This window comes from Petaurus breviceps, unplaced genomic scaffold (assembly GCF_028583685.1).
Source record: "Petaurus breviceps papuanus isolate PSGF00001 unplaced genomic scaffold, PetGlider_PUasm1.0 184, whole genome shotgun sequence".
NCBI lineage: Eukaryota > Metazoa > Chordata > Mammalia > Diprotodontia > Petauridae > Petaurus > Petaurus breviceps.
Window position 1 is genome coordinate 11,088,902 of NW_027185793.1, and position 20,487 is coordinate 11,109,388.

The 20,487-nt window shown below is 36.7% G+C and overlaps 1 protein-coding gene across 2 annotated transcripts in view; it reads right to left on the reverse strand.

Annotated features, from left to right (window-relative positions):
- The window catches only part of FBXL17 (F-box and leucine rich repeat protein 17), a 572,591-nt gene that overhangs the window by 392,482 nt on the left and 159,622 nt on the right, over positions 1-20,487 (reverse strand). For both annotated transcript variants that reach the window (XM_069088133.1, XM_069088132.1), the window contains one exon: positions 19,902-20,009. In XM_069088133.1, coding sequence (XP_068944234.1) covers positions 19,902-20,009 — 108 coding nt within the window. The remainder of the gene's footprint in view (positions 1-19,901; positions 20,010-20,487) is intronic.

Consider the following 20,487-nt stretch of genomic DNA (forward strand, 5'->3'; position numbering starts at 1 on the left):
CCTAGCCACCCCCCCCCCCTTTTTAAGGTTGTTTTTATTTTTTTGCTTTTTGGAGAGGGGAGGGCAGGACAATTGGGGTTAAGTGACTTGTTCAAGGTCATATGGCTAGTAAGTGTTAAGTGTCTGAGGCCAGATTTGAACTCAGGTCCTCCTGACTCCAGGGCCAGTGCTCTATTCATTGTGCCACCTAGTTGCAAAGTATATACTTTGCAGATCTTTAATTCTAGCAGTTATTATTATTAGCCTATTAATTTATAATGGAAGTAAAGTATTCATATGGGAAAATATATTATGCTCAAGTACTTCTCTGAATTTGCAGATTTTACAGGATTCTAATATTTTATATAACTTTTTTTAAATTAAATTTTTGATCCAAATTTGATATGCACCACAAATGTTTCTGGAGTATTATTGTATATGAAACCACAAGTCTCCTTACATGGAGAAGTTTATGCTTAATTCAGCATGTTAGTCTTGTAGCTGTCTCTTCAACCTTTGTTGCATCTTAACCTCCTTTGTATCTCTTGTGCTCTTTCAGTGCTTCAGTGATGCTCCTTTCTCTTTCCTTTCCTTCCTTCCTTCCTTCCTTCCTTCCTCACTTAATTCTAACTGCCCCTCTAAAAAGAAAAAAAAAAGATCTGCAAAGTATTTTGTACAGATGAGTTCATTTGACCACAACCTGTTGGATAGGTACTGTTACTATCTCCTTTTAGAGATGTGGACACTATCTATGCCTCAAAGTAGTTAAATAACTTGCCAATGAACACAAATGTTAGTGTGGCTGAGGCAGAATTTGTTTTGCCAATGACTAGAATAATCATCAAATCACATAAAGTTATAGCAATAAGAAACCTCAACAGCATAAAGCATGACATAGTAGAGACTGTGTTAGATACTACTGATACTAGCTTTGTTACCAAAGAAAAGTCACAACTATTTCATCATCCTTAAAATGAGGATGATGATACCTATGGTACCTACCCTTGGAACATCCATGTTGGGGCTGCACCACCTCAGTTGGTGACTGAGTACAAACTTGCCTAGCTCTAGATCAGGCAAGAGTATAGTTCACAATCCATATAGCTATTGGACCAGGTCATCTTGGCAGCTAGATGACACACTGGATGGAACACCTATCCTGAAGTCAAGAAGACCTAAATTTAAATCGAGTCTTAAATATTTACTAGCTGTGATTCTGAGCAAGTCTTAGCCTCTTCCTTAGTGTCCTCAATTGCAAAATGCTTATAATAATAGTACCTAACTCCCAGGGTTGTGAAAATCAAATGAAATAATATTTGCAAAGGTACTTAGCATAGTGCCTAGAACATAGTGGATGCTCAATAAATACCTGTTCTCATCCCTTTCATATGCCTTAACCCCATTACCAGCCCATTTCTACCCACCTAGACCAGCACCTTGTCTTCAAGTTTAATTGCAAATCCCCAGAATCCACAGCCCCAGTCCCTGGGGAAAGAAATCTACTCAGCTTTGGAACTCTCATCTTCGGGGACAAATCATTTTGATTAATAACTGAGTAAAAATGTTATACATAGACCAGGCTTTTATATTTCATTCAGTCATTTCCCTGGGCCATCTGTCCAGTTTTGGTACAAATCTGTGATTTCATTGATATAGGGAACTCTTCTCTGTGGAAACTGTCTTCACCTTTTCAGGCACATAACGAAAACATGTCAATATTTTACAGTCTTAGCTGCCTTTAGAAATTAAAAGTTATTTACTCATGGCCATCTGGTGTCAGAGGCAAGATATGAACCTGTGTTTTCTTAATTCCAAGGTTTCATATAATAAATAATAACTTAAAGTACTGTAAAAGTATAAGTCATTTTACATGGACTATTTCATATGATCCATACAACACTATAACATAAGTAGCACCATTATCAACTTTTTATAGCTTTGGAAACTGAGCAATACATTGACTTGGGCAAGGAAAAATAAATAAATAAAGATTTGCTAAAATGCCTAAACTATTCTTAGAACTGCCTGTTTACAGAACTGTAACACCTATGATTACATAAAGCAAAAAGGTATATGTTTAATCTTATATGTGATAAAATTCTAATTTAGGTTTGCTCAAACTGGAAACTTTTTCTAATTCCTGGATAGAATTTACCATTCATTGTTTGCAGAGAAGAACAGCATTCCAAGGGTGGCTCCTATGTAACTGGCAAAGAACTGAATTTGCCTTTTCCTTTCCTTCTTTAGTACATACATGTCTCAAAAGTGGAAAGGCATTCTTCATCACTAAAGTTCCCTTTGCTACCATTCTATCACATTCAATTAAATTCCACAAATACCTAGTATGTGCCTATTCTATGCAAAAGGCTATGCTAATACAATCACCAGAAACAAACATTTAACTTCTAATAAAGCACATGTCATATTCTGACAGTTACCTATTAAACTAATATTAATATGTCTGTCTGACCATCTGGACCTGAATTTTACTGCTCTCATAAGTCAGTTCCTAGATTACAGCCTCCTGTTGCCGTAACCATCATGCAGCCTTTTTTTTGCAGCACCTGTGTGTGATTATCATTTTATTAAAACTTGCACAAACAACTCAGGCAACTATACCTCAATCATATCCCTGTCATGGGAATTTCAAAATGTTGCCCTCTGGTATTTGAGAGAGACCTATCTAGAATATTCACCCATATCAAAAACAAATCATACATTTAAGTTCCTGACACTTTAATTAAATTTATTTCCCTTTATAAGAGATTTGTCATCTTCATCAGTGATGCAAGTCACAAGATTTGATTATGTAAAGGTTGACAAACTGTCATAAATGATCTATTCCAATATTTCAACATTTAGTCAACATACTTGAAGGAAACTAAGGAACTTGGGAGGCAGGTGAACATAATTTATTTTTATTTTATGTGGTTTCATAATCTTGCACTATTGGTGGGCAGATAGTTCTTTTTTTATTATTTTTTGAAAGTTTAAGACGTTTCTCTTTTGTGAATCTGTATTCAACAAAAACAATCCTCCTTTGGGGGAGTATTGGAGGAAGAAAAATGCCAGCTAAATTCAGCCAATTTACCATAAGGAAGTATCAGTAGGGAAAGTTGTCATTATTATTAGATGGCTACAGAATGTACCTGCTATCATTATAGCCAAGTCGAGACCCAAAGAAAGTCAAGGAAGTATATGGCTTTGAAAAGGAAGGAAAAAGTCCATCTGGATGAGACTGGAGGGGGGAAGCAGTATGAGGTCTCAAAGATAAGGAAAGTAGATCATGGAGGAATAGGTCTCATAGGTGGTCTCCAGAGAAGTAGGAGCTGAGATTGTCAGTCTATAGCATTAAGGGAGAAAAGCCAACCTCCTACAAAGGTTAGTGACAGCCTTTTACATCAAGTTAGTGAATTTGCTTCAAGCCAATAAGCCAGAAGAGAAATGATGGAGAAGCTTCCAGAGGACAAAGTCATTAACAACTGTTGAAGAGAGAAAGCAGGAACCGCTAAAGGTCAAGACTGGAAGGCTTGCTGGGGATTGGAAACCAATTAGAGAAAGGTCAGCAAGCAGGTGGAAGCAAGTCTAAATTTCTTATGGTTTAAAAAGCCCTGAAAGTCTCATTTGTGAGGTTGTGAGGTAGGGAGAAGATAATTCTTCTTTCAGTATTAGGCTTCTACATGCAGAGTTAAGGAAGCATATTCTTGAAGGAATACAGTAAGTATTTGACAGTACCCCTTTGTCAAAATCTCTTATCAACTAGAAACCATCTATATGCCTGTTTATTTTGAGGACAAAATTGGAAAGAAAAGGTCTGGTCATGTGAAGTTCCTCTTATTCATTCCTAGAGAAAGGGCGCTTAAATATAGTATCATCAAGTCTACAGTTACTGGTCCATGGGTTCCCTTCTTCACTTCTCCACTGAATGGTCCACTCCTTTATTGCCAACATTCCCTCAGAATGAAATAAAGATAAACTTATTTTTATTTACAGACAGAACCCATTGTAAAAGTCCATACAGGGGCAGCTGGGTGGAACAGTGGATAAAGCACTAGCCCTGGAGTCAGGAGGATCTAAGTTCAAATTCAGCCTTAGATACTTACTAGTTATGTGAGCCTGGGAAAATCACTTAACCCCAACTGCTGCCATAAAAAAAAATACAAGAAACAAAAGAAAGCAAGAAACTCCCAAGGACAAAACATACCAGTTCACTAGGTACTTGTGAGAAAGAATAGAAAAAAATGGAGAGGAAATAAAGTCACCATGATCCAGTAACAGCAAAGTGAGGGAAACTGCAAAATTATATCCAGGTAGCACATTCATTAAGCAGGTTAGTAATCCAAACAAGGTTTCAACTGTTCATTATTTTTTCCATTCTCATGCCTTTACTTGCAATCAGCTGGCCCTAGAGCTGGTGTACAAACCCCTAGGCCCCTTCCCATTCTGTAGGGCTCAGCAGTTCCCTGATTTCCCCAACCCCTATAAGCAGCCTCCCATGAGCCTTCAGTCCCTCTTTCTAGTTGGAAAAAACTACACTTTCCCATCAGCAGCCTTGATACCATGGAGCTACACAAGCAAAGGAGCTGTAATTGAGAAAGACCAAGGAAAGAGCCTGGTGCAGGGGAGTGCTAGGCTTGTAGTGATTAATGTGGGGACACATGTAGCACTTTTGTGAATCTTAAAGCGCTAAATGAAGGTGAGCTGTTGTTATCTGAGTAAGAGCTCTGGCAGTTACCAGCTGTAAAATGGAGATAATAATAGCACCGACCTCTCAGGGTTGTTGTGAGGACCAAATAAGACAGTTCTTTGTCTTCTTCTGCAAAGTGCTTTGCAGACCTAAATAATGACTGTTTATTGTTGTTGTTGCTATGATCCTGAGCTCACCTTTCTAGGCCTTCGCTTCCTCCTCTGTAAAATACAATCAGCGATAACTGCATTAATCTACCTCACAGGGTTGGTGTGAGGAGAACCCCTGCAACCCTAACATATCATATAAATGTCCCCGTATGTCTGCAGACAGGCTACTTGTGGAACTTTTTACCTCGCCTGGTTTCTGCCACTATAATGCTCCCATCCCCTGTGAGTTCCAAATGGGTGCTAGGTTATAACCTTCAAATGCCTTAAAAGGGCGGGGGGGGGGGGGGGGGTTGTGTGCATTTTTTTCAAAGAAAACAAGGAAAAAGGTATTGTTCTCCTACTGAAGTAAAACTAGGATATCAAGGAATTCAGGCTCATAGAAACAAATGTAGAAGTGAGAGTCCGCTGTGGACCATCAGCAAGCCAAGTCCTGTGGCTCATTACCAGGAGAAAAGAGGGGTCACAGAGTATAGCATTCCTATCAAACAACACAGCAATACTGATTTCTAATAGCTGGAAGAGCCCTCAGAGCTCATCTATTCCAGAACTCTTATTTTACATATAAGAAAACTGAGGTCTAAGAAAAGGAAGTGACTTACCCAAGGTCACCCTGATTGTAGATCTGGCATTTGAATCCAGGTCCTCTAATTCAAAGTCTAACACTTTTCCCACTGTACCTGCTGCCTCTAACAACACTTCCTCAATCTCCATCACTAGCTTTTCCTAACCCTTTCATATGGATTGCCCTACTCCTCTGATATGGACAGTATCTCATTCCCTTTCACAGCTTTAACTATAATCTCTATGCAGATGACTTCTACATATCTAGAGTTCAACCTCTTTTTTGAATTCTCTTTATCTACAAGACATCTCTAGATATTCCACCACCAACACAAATTTAACACATCTAAAATTAGATTAATTATATTTCTTCCATAAATTTTCTTGTCATTTTAATTTCACAGTTTCTTAATATGGCAATAGTGTTTGTCAGTTTTCTCATTCGAATAACCTTAGAGTTACCTTTGACTCTTCCCTAGAGTTATCTGTGCTTGTTCCTTTTCCCCTCACCTCTCACATCCAATCAATTCCAAGTTTTATTGATTTCATTTCCATAACACCACTCCTATTTATTGCTTATTCTCTATTCCCATTGCTTCTGCTGAAGTATAAGCCCTCATGCCCAACCACCTAGACTATTCTTTTTTAAAAAAAATAAGATTTAGTGATTCCTTTCGTTCTTACATAATATTAATTTCTCTATAACTCCACACCCCCAAACTCTTTATCCTAGAATTGAATGCCCCCTTGCAAAACAGAAAACCTGAACAAAAACAACCAGTATAGAATGACTCTCTAGCAATATCCAGCACTCTCCCCCTGGAGTAACTGACCTCTCCAAAGAAAGAAGTTCTGTTTATCTGCTTTCTGGGATAGAGGCTGGTTATTACAATTATTCAGAGTTTAGCTTTCTTTGAGTATTCTTTTCCTTTACTTTATCTGTACTTATATTTTTCTCTTCATTATGCATGAGTTCACAAAAGTCTTCAAAATGTTTCTCTGAATTCCTCATACAGGTCATTTCTAAGAGCATATTAATATCTCATTAAATTCATATTTCATAGTTTGTCCATCCATTCTCCAATCAATGGGAACCCATTCTGTTCATAGTTCTTGTCTACTACAAGAGGGTACTACTAAATATTTCAGTAATACATAACTGTCCCTGATTCCTCTGAACTTGGCACTCTAAGTATTAAGGGCATCTTGCATGGTTATCTAAATGTTTCTTCTATTTTGCACCACCCACCAGGCCCCAAGAAAGTACATAAACTCCTTGATGGAGCTTACTGTACTTAATACTTCTTTTATAATCTTTCGCATACTTATCACAGTGTTATCATAAAACTGAGGCATAAAACATAGTGACTGATAACTAAACCCAAGGTACACAACTCAAAAACTGCCTAGAACCTTTACATACAAAAGACAGAAGGCTGCCCTTTGGACACAACTAAATAAAGAAACCACAGTGCAACATCAAATAAGCAAAGGATTTCTCTATGAGAAATTGAAAGTGAAAAGGTCATTTACCAGATATAATTAGTCACTGGGCTATTGCTATAACAGAACACTCTGGGTAGAAATGGGTGATTTGTTTCCAAGTTAATTCATATATCCCTGATTGTGAAATTGTTGTGTAATTATCATCCTGACATCAGTGCAAAGGAAAAGACTTGCATATTTAAAGAAAATTAGTAAATGCAGGCAACAAGATACCTTCTGTACCCATTCTAGTCTTGGAAAGAGCCAGGAAATGACAGCTATCAACCTTATTCTTTTAAAAAAAATGAAAATGTTAATATAAATTCATTAATTGTATTAATAAAACATTAGTCAGCCAATCTTGCAGTTACTGTAAGCAACAACATAATTTACATACTTACTAAACCAAAACAAAAACACTGAGGGTCATAGTATCCTAACAGAAAAGAGACCAAATGGAAGCAATGTGGACTGCTCTTCTGGTGAGGGTAACAAATTGGCTTCATTTCTCCAAAACTAAGTGCCATTTATATTTGAGATCTGAACCAAAAAGTTTTAGAATAGAAATACTTTCTTTTGTCTAATGTCCTAGAAATCACACCTCAAATCTTTGATTTTTTTAATGTCTACGATATTTAAAAATAAATATTTATATTGTTATGCACATCACTAAAATATACAAGGTCTGATAACTCTTAAGATATGCATCTTTTTAAAACTTTATCTACAGCACAAATTTCATTAATACTTAGATATAAATCATATAAAATGCACTCCCATTCCACTGATTCAAAAGTCATTTTAGCATCAAGAGGCACAATCATTTTCCTATTTACATATTTGTTTTTAGAATACAGAACATTTTTTAAAGCTTTAGTAAACTGTCAATTTTAATGTGTGTGGCAGGAATCCTGACTACTTTCAGTTCAGCAGTTTTCTAATCACTGTATTCTGCTGCAGAAATATGATTTTGCTAATTGGATTTCTGCATGTTAGGAAACTAATTCATAAATGATGCACAGCTCTAGCTCTTTCACTCTGAAAGACAGCAACATTTTCTAATTGACTTTTCCTAGATTTCTCTTCCCCTCTACATACTTTTCTTTTCTCTACATGAGATTTCCAGAGCTCAAAACAAACTACAAACAGCACTTAAAGTCAGGAGCATTCAGGAAGAGCTGAGGCCTGTCATATTTTCACTCAGTGAGAGGTGAGAATAAGAAATTCTTTTCAATTAAAATATAAATTTTTCATACAGTTTCACTTGAACCAGAAAAAAAGGAGCTTAAATGAACTAAAGGTAAATGAAATCAAATGGGAAAGTAAGCAAGGAGAGCAATTACTTCATCTAATTGAATTGATTTAATTAACTTCCCTTTCATTTTACCATACCTCCTCTATTCTCATTTCTTATGTCTGAGTTTTTCAAGAAGGAAAAAAAAGACCATGGAATATATTTAGTTTATATTAATCACCTTTTCACCAATTCTGGTGTTTCAAGAGAAAAAGTTCTGAAAATAAAAGTCCAATTGAAAATTTTAGGTCATTAAAAATAGCAAAAATATTAGACAAAATTTCCTTAGTCAATGATTCCCACTCCAAAGACTACAGAATTATAAGAGGTATATCTCATTAAGTGATTCAATAAGCCAATGAGTTTATAAAATGTTCGATCTTAGCAACGATGTGTCATAACCCACTATTATCTGACCTGCTTGTAGACATAGCAATAAGACAAGAAAGCAAAATAAAAATTATAATATGCTTTGGCAAAAAGGAGACAAAACTACACTTATTTATAGATGACAGGGTGATGTATTTAGGAGAATTAGCAAAGAAATTAATAGTTTCGTGAAGGTGTAGCAAGATCGAAAATAAATCCACAAAAACCATCATTTCTATATAGTAGTAACAAAAAAGTTTAAAAAATTATAATGAAAACCACATGCAAAATAATTACTAAATGCATAAAATAGCTGGGAATTAACTCATAAGGGAACATACAAAATTTACCCAAATATAGCTATAAAACATTCTTTTGGGGGGGGGGGCTTTTTTGGAGGGCAATTGGGGTTAAGTGACTCGTCCAAAGTCACACGGCTAGTAATTGTGTCAAGTGTCTGAAGCTGGATTTGACCTCTGGTCCTCCTGACTCTAGGGCCGGTGCTCTATTCACTGTGCCACCTAGCTACCCCATAAAACATTCTTAGTAGGAATTAAATAAGGCTTAAATAACTGGAAAGAAATTCACTGATTACAGCTGAGCTATACCAATATTTTTTAAAATGGTAATATTTTCTAAATTAACCTAGAGATATAGTGCTGTAATAATCAAATTAGTGAGATGATTCTTTTTAGAATTAGACAAATGATACTAAAATTAATTGGGAGGAACAATCTAGAATCTTAATGGAAATAATAAGAAAAAGTGTGACTACAAAAGACATAACATGACCGGTTAAGACCTTAAACTATCTTATAAAGCAGTAGCGATCAAAACCACAAGGTATTGGTTACAACACTAAACAGAAAAGGCAATCAGCAAAACAAAGTAAATAAGCCAGAAAGAGAAGCACTCAAAACTGTAGTCCAATGTATAACTCAAAGAATCACTGGGGACCATACTCCCTTACTTTATAAGGTCTGCTGAAATGTGGGTAAATTTTGGCAGAAATTACTTTTAGACCAATATCTCACACTATTTACAATAAGCTCAAGGTGGATATACAATCTAATTAAAAGTCATACCATTAAAATATTAAAGGAAAGGAAGATAAGATATTTTTCCTAACTATGGCTAAGGGGATAACTATTTACCAAATAAGGGATAAAGGAAATCACAAAAGAAAAAAACAGGCAATTATGACATAAAATTTAAAACATGTTAAGTACAATGATGATAGAATTAGAAGAAAAACAGCAGAGTGGGGGAAAATATTGTCAACCAAATATTAGGAATGAAGGTCAGATATCTAAAAATACAAGGAATTTCAAAGGAAAAGAATTTAAAGAAGAGGTATTATCTTATACTTTGCCACTGTACCCTAGGACCATAGGAACACCACATCCAGCTTGCAGCTGAAACCTCAATATATGTTCTCTCTCCCATTAGAATGCCAGTTCCCTGGGCAGCTAGGTAGCACAGTGAATAGAGCACCAGCCCTGGAGTCAGGAGAACCTGAGTTCAAATCCAACCTCAGGCACTTAACACAAAACTAGTCATGTGACCTTGGGCAAGTCACTTAACCCCAACTGCCCTACCTTCCCCCCTCCAAAAAGCAAAAAAAAAGAATGTCAGTTCCCTGAGAGCAAGAACTGTCTGCTCTTCTATTTGTATCCCTACTGCTTACACAGTGCTTTCCTTGGGCATAGTAAGTGCCTAATAAAGGATTATTTAGTTTTGTTTTTTTCAATTCATTTATTCCAGGTGAGAAGTGATTTAGAGATTGAAGAACATGGTGTGTGACTGGAGAGAAGGTGAATATGTGAAAGATGATATGGAGGTAGAAATAACACAATTTGGCAACTGATCAGATACATGAATGAGGCAGTAAAGACTCAAGAATGGATGGCATCAAGTTTACAAACAAGTGATAGGAGAAATAGTCAAATAAGCCACACAAATTAGTGTGGTTTCAAAAGCATTGATACTAAAAGTGATTAGACAGCAGACAGAAAAAAAATAATACAATCTTATTAAATTTTTAGTTATTTGTACTCAGTTATATAGGGAAGCTAGGTGGCGCAGTGGATAGAGGACCAGCCCTGGAGTCAAGAGGACCTGAGTTCAAATACAGCCTCAAATAGTTACTAGCTCTGTTATTCTGGACAAGTCACTTAACTTTGCCTCAGTTCCTCATTTATAAAATGAGCTGCAGAAGGACATAACAAGCCACTCTAGTATCCTTTCCAAAAAAACCCCAAATGGGGTCACAAGGAGTCAGGCACAACAGAAACAACCTAACAACATGTCTTTAAATTCATAAAAGAATGTAACCCAAAGCTCATTGGTATAGGCCTCTCTCCTTCCTGGTAGAGATCAGGATACCACCTGCATGAGGGCAGGACCGGGTTGTCCAGAGCAGGAGAGAGAGGCAAGCTGGCATCATGTCCCTATCCCAGCCTGCTACACTAGAGACTCTGGGGAACTTCCCTCTGGGTGAGATCTAGGACACTCTTACCACCCACCCCCATGGGAGAGCTCCTTCACTCTGTATTGTCTGGTATATATTCTCCAAAGGCGACTTTCTCTGACTTATATATTTTACTACCAATTTGGATAAATGGGTTTCTTGGTCAAGTGTACAGGTGTTCAATGTGGAACTGGTATTCAATGGAAAGGGAATCAAGTCTTGGATATAAAATTTGAGGGCCTGCTTCCTCAATGAAACAATAATCATGTTACCTTGAACCTGAATATCACATCCCCTAGACAAATAATATTTAGGGGAGAATAGATATAATTCTAGCCCAGAACCCCTCTCTCTCAGGAAAAAGTAGAGTGGACAAATTTCTGGTCTCCATTCCTTATTCCTCCTCTTACTAGGAACTAAAAGTACCATTGAGATGGAACGGAGGAGAAAAGGAAAGATGTCTGTTCTGCCTCCATTCGAGCCACACATTAATACCACCATGTGGTATTAATCTATATGTGGAGGTCAAGTTTTCACAACACTAAAACATACAGAATTACAAAGTAATTAATTATATCAAAATAAAGTTAATTTTTTTTTTGCTTTTTGCAAGGGGAAAGGCAGGGTAATTAGGGTTAAGTAACTTGCCCAAGGTCACATGGCTAGTAAATGTTAAGTGTCTGAGGCCAAATTTGAACGCAGGTCCTCCTGATTCCAGGGCTGGTGCTCTATTCACTGTGCCACCTAGCTGCCCCTAAATATTTTTTTAAAAAAGTTCACCACTTTATTGGTGGAGTTGTGAACTGATCTAACCATTCTATAGAACAATTTGGAACTATGCCCAAAGGGCTATAGAACTGTGCATACCCTTTGATCTAGCAATACCACCACCAGGTCTGTATCCAAAGAGATCATAAAAAAGGGAAAAGGATACACATGTATAAAAATATTTATAGTATCTTTTTGTGATGGCCAAGAACTGGAAATTGAGGGGATATCCATCAATCAGGACATGTCTGAAAAAATTGTGGTATGTGAATATAATAGAATACTACTGTGTTATAAGAAATGATGAGCAGGCAGACTTCAGAAAAACCTGAAAAGACATACATGAACTGATGCTGAGTGAAGTGAGCAGGACCAAGAGAACACTGTACACAGTAACAGTCACATTGTGTGATGACCAACTTTGTTATACTTAGCTCTTCTGAGCAATGCAATTATCTAAGACAATTCCAAAAGACTCACAATGGAAAATGCTATCCATATCTAGAGAAAGTACTGTGGAGTCTGAATGCAGATCAAAGCATACTATTTTCTCTTCTTTTTTCTTTTTTGTGGTTTTTCCCTTTCATTCTTATTCTTCTTTTACAACATGACTAAAGTAGAAATATGTTTAATATGATTGTACATGTATAGCCTATACTAGATTACATTCCATCTTGGGGAGGTAGCAGTGGAGGGAGAGGGGAAAATTTAGAATTCAAAATCTTATAAAAGCAAATGTTGAAAAACTAAAAATGAAGGATAAAAAAGTTTACAAAAAATAAAAGTAATAAACATAAAAAACAAATTTATAGACCCTAAGTTATAAACCCCTGAATGTATTCACACACACACACACAGCTAGGTGGCAAAGTGCATAGAGTGCAAGAACTGAAATCAGAAAGGTTCATCTTCCTGAGTTCAAGGCTGGCCTCAGACACTTACAAGCTATGTGATCCTGGGCACATCACTTAACCCTGTCTGCTTCAGTTCCTCATCTGTAAAAATGAACCAGAGAAGGAAATGGCAAACCACTAAAGGATGGGCAGAGCACTTCCACAGTGTTCTCAAAGACTTCACAATGGGCAAAGCCTAAGTGGAGGTAAGGCAAGGAAGAAAAGTAGAGATAAAAATTAATGATAGTCTTCACTAAAAGGATCAAAAAATTTTTTTTAATTTCATGGGGATGATTCTCATGACTTTATAGGCATGTCATTTTGGCAGATGAGAAGGGAATAAACATTTTATATAGGCTCCTGCTACATGCCAGTCACTGAGCTAACTGCTTTGCAAATGTTATCTATTTTAATTCTCACAATTATTGAGGTAGGTGCTGTTGTACCCATTGTACAGTTGAAGAAACTGAGCAAACAGAGGTTAAGTGACTTGTCCAAGGTTACACAGCTAGTAAGTATCTGAGGTCACATTTGAACTCAGGTCTTCCTGACTCCAGACCTAGCTCTCTATTCAATGTATCACCTAGCTGTCTCTATAAGATAGAATAGGAGATAGGACCTATGGAAATAACTCCTGACATGGAAATGCCTTCTATCAATGCACACCAGGAACTCATTATTACTAGTATTAGAGAGTTGCCCAGGAACAAAAAAGGCAGCTAAATGACTTACGCTGGTTCACACAACTAACATATATCACATATAGGGCAAGACCTAGACCCTGGTTATCTTGATTCTAAAGTAAGCCCACTATAACTTTATAATTACAAAAGTTTTTTAGTCTATCTCTGTATTATAACTACATCTGAATTTAATGTAATACAAAATTTAAACAGAGAATTTTACAAAGGGTTAATTTTCTCTTTGAAAGGTACAGTTGAGAGTTCCCAAATAATGGAATCTCCCTCAATATTGGGGAGTCAACGAAAGAGCACTAGACTGATAGTTAAGAGATTAACATTTAATCATAGGACCACAGAGAAATAACTAGAAGAGATCTCAGAAGTCATCCAGTCAAATCTCCTAATGAGGAAATAAAGAGGTTAAATAACTTGTAAAAGGTAATGCACATAGTGAGTTTCAGAGGCAGGACAGGTCCTCCAACTCCAAAATAAATGCTCTTTCCCCATACCACACTGTCTCCCATTCCTAACTCTGTGAAAGAAGACTGACTTTCCTCTGTGGGTTTCGATTTCCTCATTTCTTAATTTTTTCTAGCTCTAAAATTCTAAGATTCTGGGATTGGAAATGCTTGTAGGGATGCAGCAAAGCAATCAGTATAATTAATAATGTGGATCTGGGGAAATACAGGAAAGTAAAAAGAAAATATAGCAGCAGGTTCATTAGAACAAACACAAATCAAGTGCCTCAATCTATAATTACTCAAACTTATTAAATATCAGCCACATACATGGCACCATGCACATATAAAAAAATATTTTTGCTATTTCTATATAAATGAAATTTAAAAGCACTTTTGTTGTCTGGTCAGTATCTGTGACATCCATGTGGGGATGTCTAGCAGATATCTGGAAATACAGGGCTACAGTGATTATAACTAAAGAAAGAGTTTGGGGAGTTATCTATTTGTACAGAGGTGGCAAATGAAGCAATGGGTTTTATGGCCATGGGCTGCCTTAAGAGGTAACGGTGTTTGATTCCATAACTTTGGCACAGGCCACTTAAATAGCTATCTTAACTGGATGCTATTTTACATGACCAGCCACATTTTTGCTGTAGTTTCTCCCACAGATATAAAAAGTAAAGCTTCCTTCCTTTGGTCTACTGAAAAAAAAAATAAACAAAGTCTTTGGGAACTAAAAAACCAAGAATGCTCTTATTTATTCTCCAGTTTATAGAGAAATAGTAAAGGAAGGTGATGAATAAGTTAGCTTCATAACTCAGTATTTTACATTTGTTACATTTCCCTGGATTTGGAATAAGAAGACTTAAGCCTGAATGCCAGCTCTTCATTATTTAATAACTTTGTGATTTGTACAAGTCAGTTTACCTCTCTTTCCTAAACTGTAAAATGATCTAGGTTTGGACTATATGAATTCTGGTCTATTTCTAAATCTACATGCCTATAATTCTATGATCCCTACAGAAATTATCTGCTAAATTTTTAAACTGTATTTCAGAATTAGTAAATTAAAATTTATATGGTATTAAATATTAATTTTCATTAATGTTAATTTAATTTTAATTAATGCCTCATTCAGAGGAAAAATACTAAAAACAAAAGTTTTTGTTTTAATTCAATAATTTAAATGTCTTTGAAAGTGGATTTAATCTTCCTAATATACCATTACAAAAATATCATACAAGAAACAATGGTTGATATGTTAAATTGGGGGTGGCTTACCCTAGTAAATCAAATAACCTAATTATGGCCCATTTTTCTGATATACTACAAAAATAATATAAAAAATCAATATTGCAACTTAGAAATGCATATTTTATATTAAAAAAGCAAAACTTACTTCTAATCTGAGTAAGAAAGAAAATGTATTAATGGAAGCAGGTAGGTGGTGCTTATATAGAGCACTGGCCCTGGAGTCAGGAGGACCTGAGTTCAAATCCATATTCAGACACTTGATGCTTACTAACTGTGTGACCTTGGGCAAGTCACTTAACCCCAACTGCCCTGCCTTCCTCTCTCTCCAAAAAAAAACCCAAAACCAAACCAAAACCAAAAAACCACCAGAATAAAATGTATTAATGTTAAACATTAATTTTTTTTTTTTGCTTTTTGGATGGGGGAAGGCAGGGCAATTGGGGTTAAGTGACTTGCCCAAAGAGGCTGGATTTGAACTCAGGTCCTCCTGACTCCAGGGCTAGTACTTTGTTCACTGCACCACCTAGCCACCCCAGAGTTATATAGTTTAATTGTTTTTTGCTTTGTTTTGAAGGAGCAATTGGGGTTAAGTGACTTGCCCAAGGTCACACAGTTAGTAAGTGGTAAGTGTCTGAGGCTGGATTTGAACTCAGGTCCTCCTGACTCAAGGGCTGGAGCTCTAGTCACTGCACCACCTAGCTGCCCCCCCATTTAATAAACTTTTAAAGAGTGAATTTAAATTAATTTTTTCTTTAATCTTAACAGTATTTCTTTTAGTACCACCACCAAGATCAAAAAACAAGCGTTTATTATGTGCCTACTGTGTTCTGTGAACTGTAATAACTGGGGATAGAAACAAAGGCCTCTGCTCTCACAGGGCTCCTGGTCTAACGTGGGAGACAACATGCAAACAGTATATATGGAGGATAAAGTGGAAATCATCTCAAAGGGAAGGTATCAATTTTAAGAAGTAACTGAAGGAAAGGCTTTTTGGAGAAGGGTATACTTCAGCTGAGACTTGAAGGAAGCTGAGAGTTGCAGATAAGGAAGGAGAGAGTTCAAGGCAGGGAAACAGCCAGTGCAGATGCCTGAAGTTAGGGGTGAAGTGTCTAGTGCTTTGACCCTATAGATAAAGGGAGACTACTGAGGTTGATTGAATAAGGAGATAACAGGGTTGGACTTGTACTTGAGAAAGATTATTTGATATCGATTATTCATTTGCTCCCATGCATTTAACTGTCATAATTATCTTTATGCAGATACCTCAAAAATCTATATACTGGGCCCTATTCTTTCTTCTAAGTTTCAGTCTCATGTCACCAAATGCCTTTTGGAAATCTCAAATTCAATCGGCCCCAAACAAACAAAAAAAAAACAATAACAAATAGCATTTATATCACTCTGTGTGTGTGTGTGCGTGACAGAGGCAATCAGGGTTAAGTGACTTGCCAAGGGTCACACAACTAGTTAAGTGTCAAGGGTCTGAGGCTGGATTTGAACTGAGATCCTCCTGACTTCAGGCCAGTGCTCTATTCATTGCACCACCTAGCAGCCCCTATATCAGTCTTAAAGATTTGCAAAGCACCTTACAAATGTTACCTTACTTAATCCTCACGACTCGGGAGGCAAAGGCTATTCTACTTCTCATTTTCTAGACAAGGAAACTAAGGCAGGAAGAGACGACGTCCTCATTTCTCTCCCAAACGCGGCCCTCTTCGACGCCCCCATCCCTCTCAGGTTTTTAATACTAGCACACCCTCTTCCTCACTATTCTCTTAATCCAAACTTTAAGAAGTTTCCAGATCTTGCTGTTTCTGCCTCAGAGATCTTCACTTTCAAACTTCTTCCTAGTCACACGGTTTCCACTTTATTTCAGGTCCTCAACATCTTTGGCCTCAATAATCCCCGATTAGTCTTCCTGCTTCAAGTCACTTCCTACTCCAATCTACCCCCATCCCTCATAGCTGCAAAACTGATTTTCCTTAAGTAAAGATACGACCATGTCATTCCCCTACTCAATCAACTCCAATGACTACCTATTGCCTCTATAATTTTTTTAAGTGCTTTACAACCTGTAACCAATTTGTCTTTTGTGTCTCATTGGACACTACTTACCTCCCATACCAGGAAACCCTGCAAAACCAGGCTTCTTCCCTGTTTCTTAAAAACGGTACTCCATTTCCCATCTCTGTGTCTTTGCACTGGATATTTGTCATGCTTGGAACATATTTCCTCATCAGGTCTCCCTCATAAATATTTTCTTTTTCTCCAGTCAATCAATAAATATTTATTAAGCAACTATTACATGTCAGACACTGGGCTAAGTATTGGGGATACAAAAAGTCTCCAAAGACATACTCTGCCCCTCAAGGAGCTCACAGCATGAGATGTAGCTCAGTCTCTACCTTCTGAATGAAACCTTTCTGGATTCTCACCCCACCCCCAAGCTGGTATTTGCCCTTCATCCTTAACTACCTTGAATTTAACAGCCCATAGTTGTATTTATTTCCCTCATTTATTATGTGCAGACCAATATATATGTTTAGTGTTTCCTTGCTAATGCAACCTCCTTGTGATTAGGAATTGTTCTTTTCTTTGTATTTGTATCCCCAGTGCCTAGCACAGGACCTGGCATATAATGGGAGCTTTAAAAATGCTTGTTGATTGACTGAACAGAAAATAATTGGTGATGAGGAAAATCTACAGAGAAACATTTACCAGGCATAGGTTTTCCTAATCTTTATCAAAGGGATGCATCAGATGACTGTTCAAGGTTTGTTTTAAGCATATTATTTATAGATACATAAAATGTTAGAGTCAGGGGGGAACTAAAAGGTATAGCTGAACTGTTATCTCCTCCCACCAAATAAAAACTTTACATATTTTCTTTGTATGTAAAAAAATGTAAATTTACATTTACACATTAAGAGAGAGACTCAAAGAGATTAATTTTCTAAAGTCTCATCAATAGTGGCAAAACTGAGATCAAGATGCTGGAAAGAAAGGGATTTTTAAAAGTCATGTATAAATTAAAGACCTCTGAAGGCTGAAGTATGCATGGATTTATTGCCTGATTTTTGGCCAGAAGAAACAGAGAGCTAGCTGGGAAGGTCCCTGCATCCTTACCACATTACAAACACCTCTCTATTCTTTTGTCTGAACACAGGTTCAGACGCGAGTCATTTTTACTGCAGCAAGCATTGGAACTGCTCGCACCTTCACGGCTTCCTTTGATAGGAATCTCAATGAGCGCCTTTCCCAAGCGGAAGAAGCCAACAAGAGTGGCCTCTAATTTTCAGGAGGATTTTCTCAGCAAAGTTCACGGCCCACGCAGAAATCAGCTTATTGTAGCTATTGTCAGAGAAAGAAGCTGGGGGCTCACGTTGGCGTATTATTTTTGTGTGTTAACAACTAATTTCAAGTGATCGTAAAAAAGGCATTGTTCACGATTCTTTCGTCTGAAGCCACACAGACCACATTCTATAAAAATCTTTAGATACAACCAGAAAAAAATATCCATCTGCCAACAAAGTAAGAGAAAAAATAAAACATAAGAAATAAATAGGCAACTGTTCCATGAAAGGCCAAATATATAATAGCAATTTCACAATAAGAATAAAATGCTTTGGTAGGAAAAACAATGGGAATAAAAACTCTCTACAGCTCAGTATTTTCTGTCACTGCTCTCAAAGTCTTCCTCTCCTCCAAAAGGTAACCGCTATACAAAGGACTGGTTCTTTAGGACAGAATAACATGGCTCAAAGGCCCACTACAGAATTCTTCAGATATAGAAGAACAGTGATTATCAACTGAAATTGTCTTTTACTTCCTGTTAGATTCTAGATTATATGCTAGCAACTACTAGTACATTGAAGAAAACTAAAGTTTAACTTTAGAACTCCCACAAATTGAAGTTACAGTCTTCAGGAGACAATTTTTCTATTAGAAAAGATGAGAAATATGTTTTAACTATTTTAATGTACACATTAAATTTGGCCCTGTATCATTATTCTATAAAACTGAAAAGATGACACCAAAAGCATTGACTATAAAGAGATGCATGTTTCTGAGCTTGCTAAGTAAGGCCTGACACCTATATTTGGAGTGCACATGGATGTGCTTGCTGCACCTGTTCTGACTTCATAGATCTGGTACCTGGGACTGATTCTTTTCCTAAGTACATTTGTCAATTTGAGGGTTTGAGGTATATACAGTTTATATGTCTACCTTGATTGTGCAAAATAGTTAAGTAACAAATCTCAGGTTCATTTCAGGATATATATAGCCCATCTAAATGACAATCAAATGGACTTTTAAACTTAGGTCTTCCTGATAACCACTTGCAAAATATATAAAATCCTTATTTATCTTCATTTCACAAAGTATACATGTCACACTATCATAATAATATCTTTACTAACATCCTACTCTGATAACTGATCAAGTAAGGAGGTGACAGTGTCCTCAAAGCCCAGGACATGGCAGTACAAGGTTTGGCAGGTGCTACCAGGCTGGAAAGGTTTCACACAAGACCCTGGTGATATACTGTGCACCAGTTTTCTGACAACCAGCTAGCTAAGTTCAGAGAGATTTATTACTCAAGTCTGGTCAAGGGTACCACAATAGCTCTCAAAGACCATCTTTTAAAGGGAAAGAAGGGGAAAAAATTAGAACTCATAATTTTATAAAAGTGAATGTTGAAAACTTAAAAATAAATATTTAAAAAGAAAATAAAAGATTCCTCTGTATTCTAGTTAATTTAATGCTACCAAGGCCAAGAACTTGAGTGATAATCACTGATGGCAAAGACACAGCTAGTGTACCTACCTTCGTTAGGTGAATGACTCCTTTTGAGGTAACGGAACAGCCCATAAAACCAACATACTGTAGTTCAGGACAGTGTTCAGCAAATGCTTTTACTGACTGATCTGTCACCTGTGTGAAAAATGCAGAAAAAGTTATTAAAGATGACATTTTAAGGTACTCAGGACAATAAACTCTTAACAACTACTGATCATCAGTGGTGATGTTTGGATTCTATGCAAAGAACTAAAAACTAAGATGGGAAGGGGGAAAGGTGCCTGTCATTTGGGAAATGGCTGAATAGATTATGGTATATGAACATAAAATACTTTTGGGCTATAAGAAATGGGAATATTTTCAGAGAAACCTTGGAAGACACGTATGAACTGATACAGAGTAAAGCAAGCAGAACCAGTAGAATAATTTTATAAAATGACAACAAGACAACTTTGAAAGATTGAGAGTTCTGAATAGTGCAATAACCAACTACAATTCCAGAGGATTCGTGGTGAAACATGCTACCCACATCTTGACAGGTAATGGTCTCAAGGGACAAACTGAGATATTTATTGTTTGGACATGGCCAATGAAAGAATTAGTTTTGGCTGAT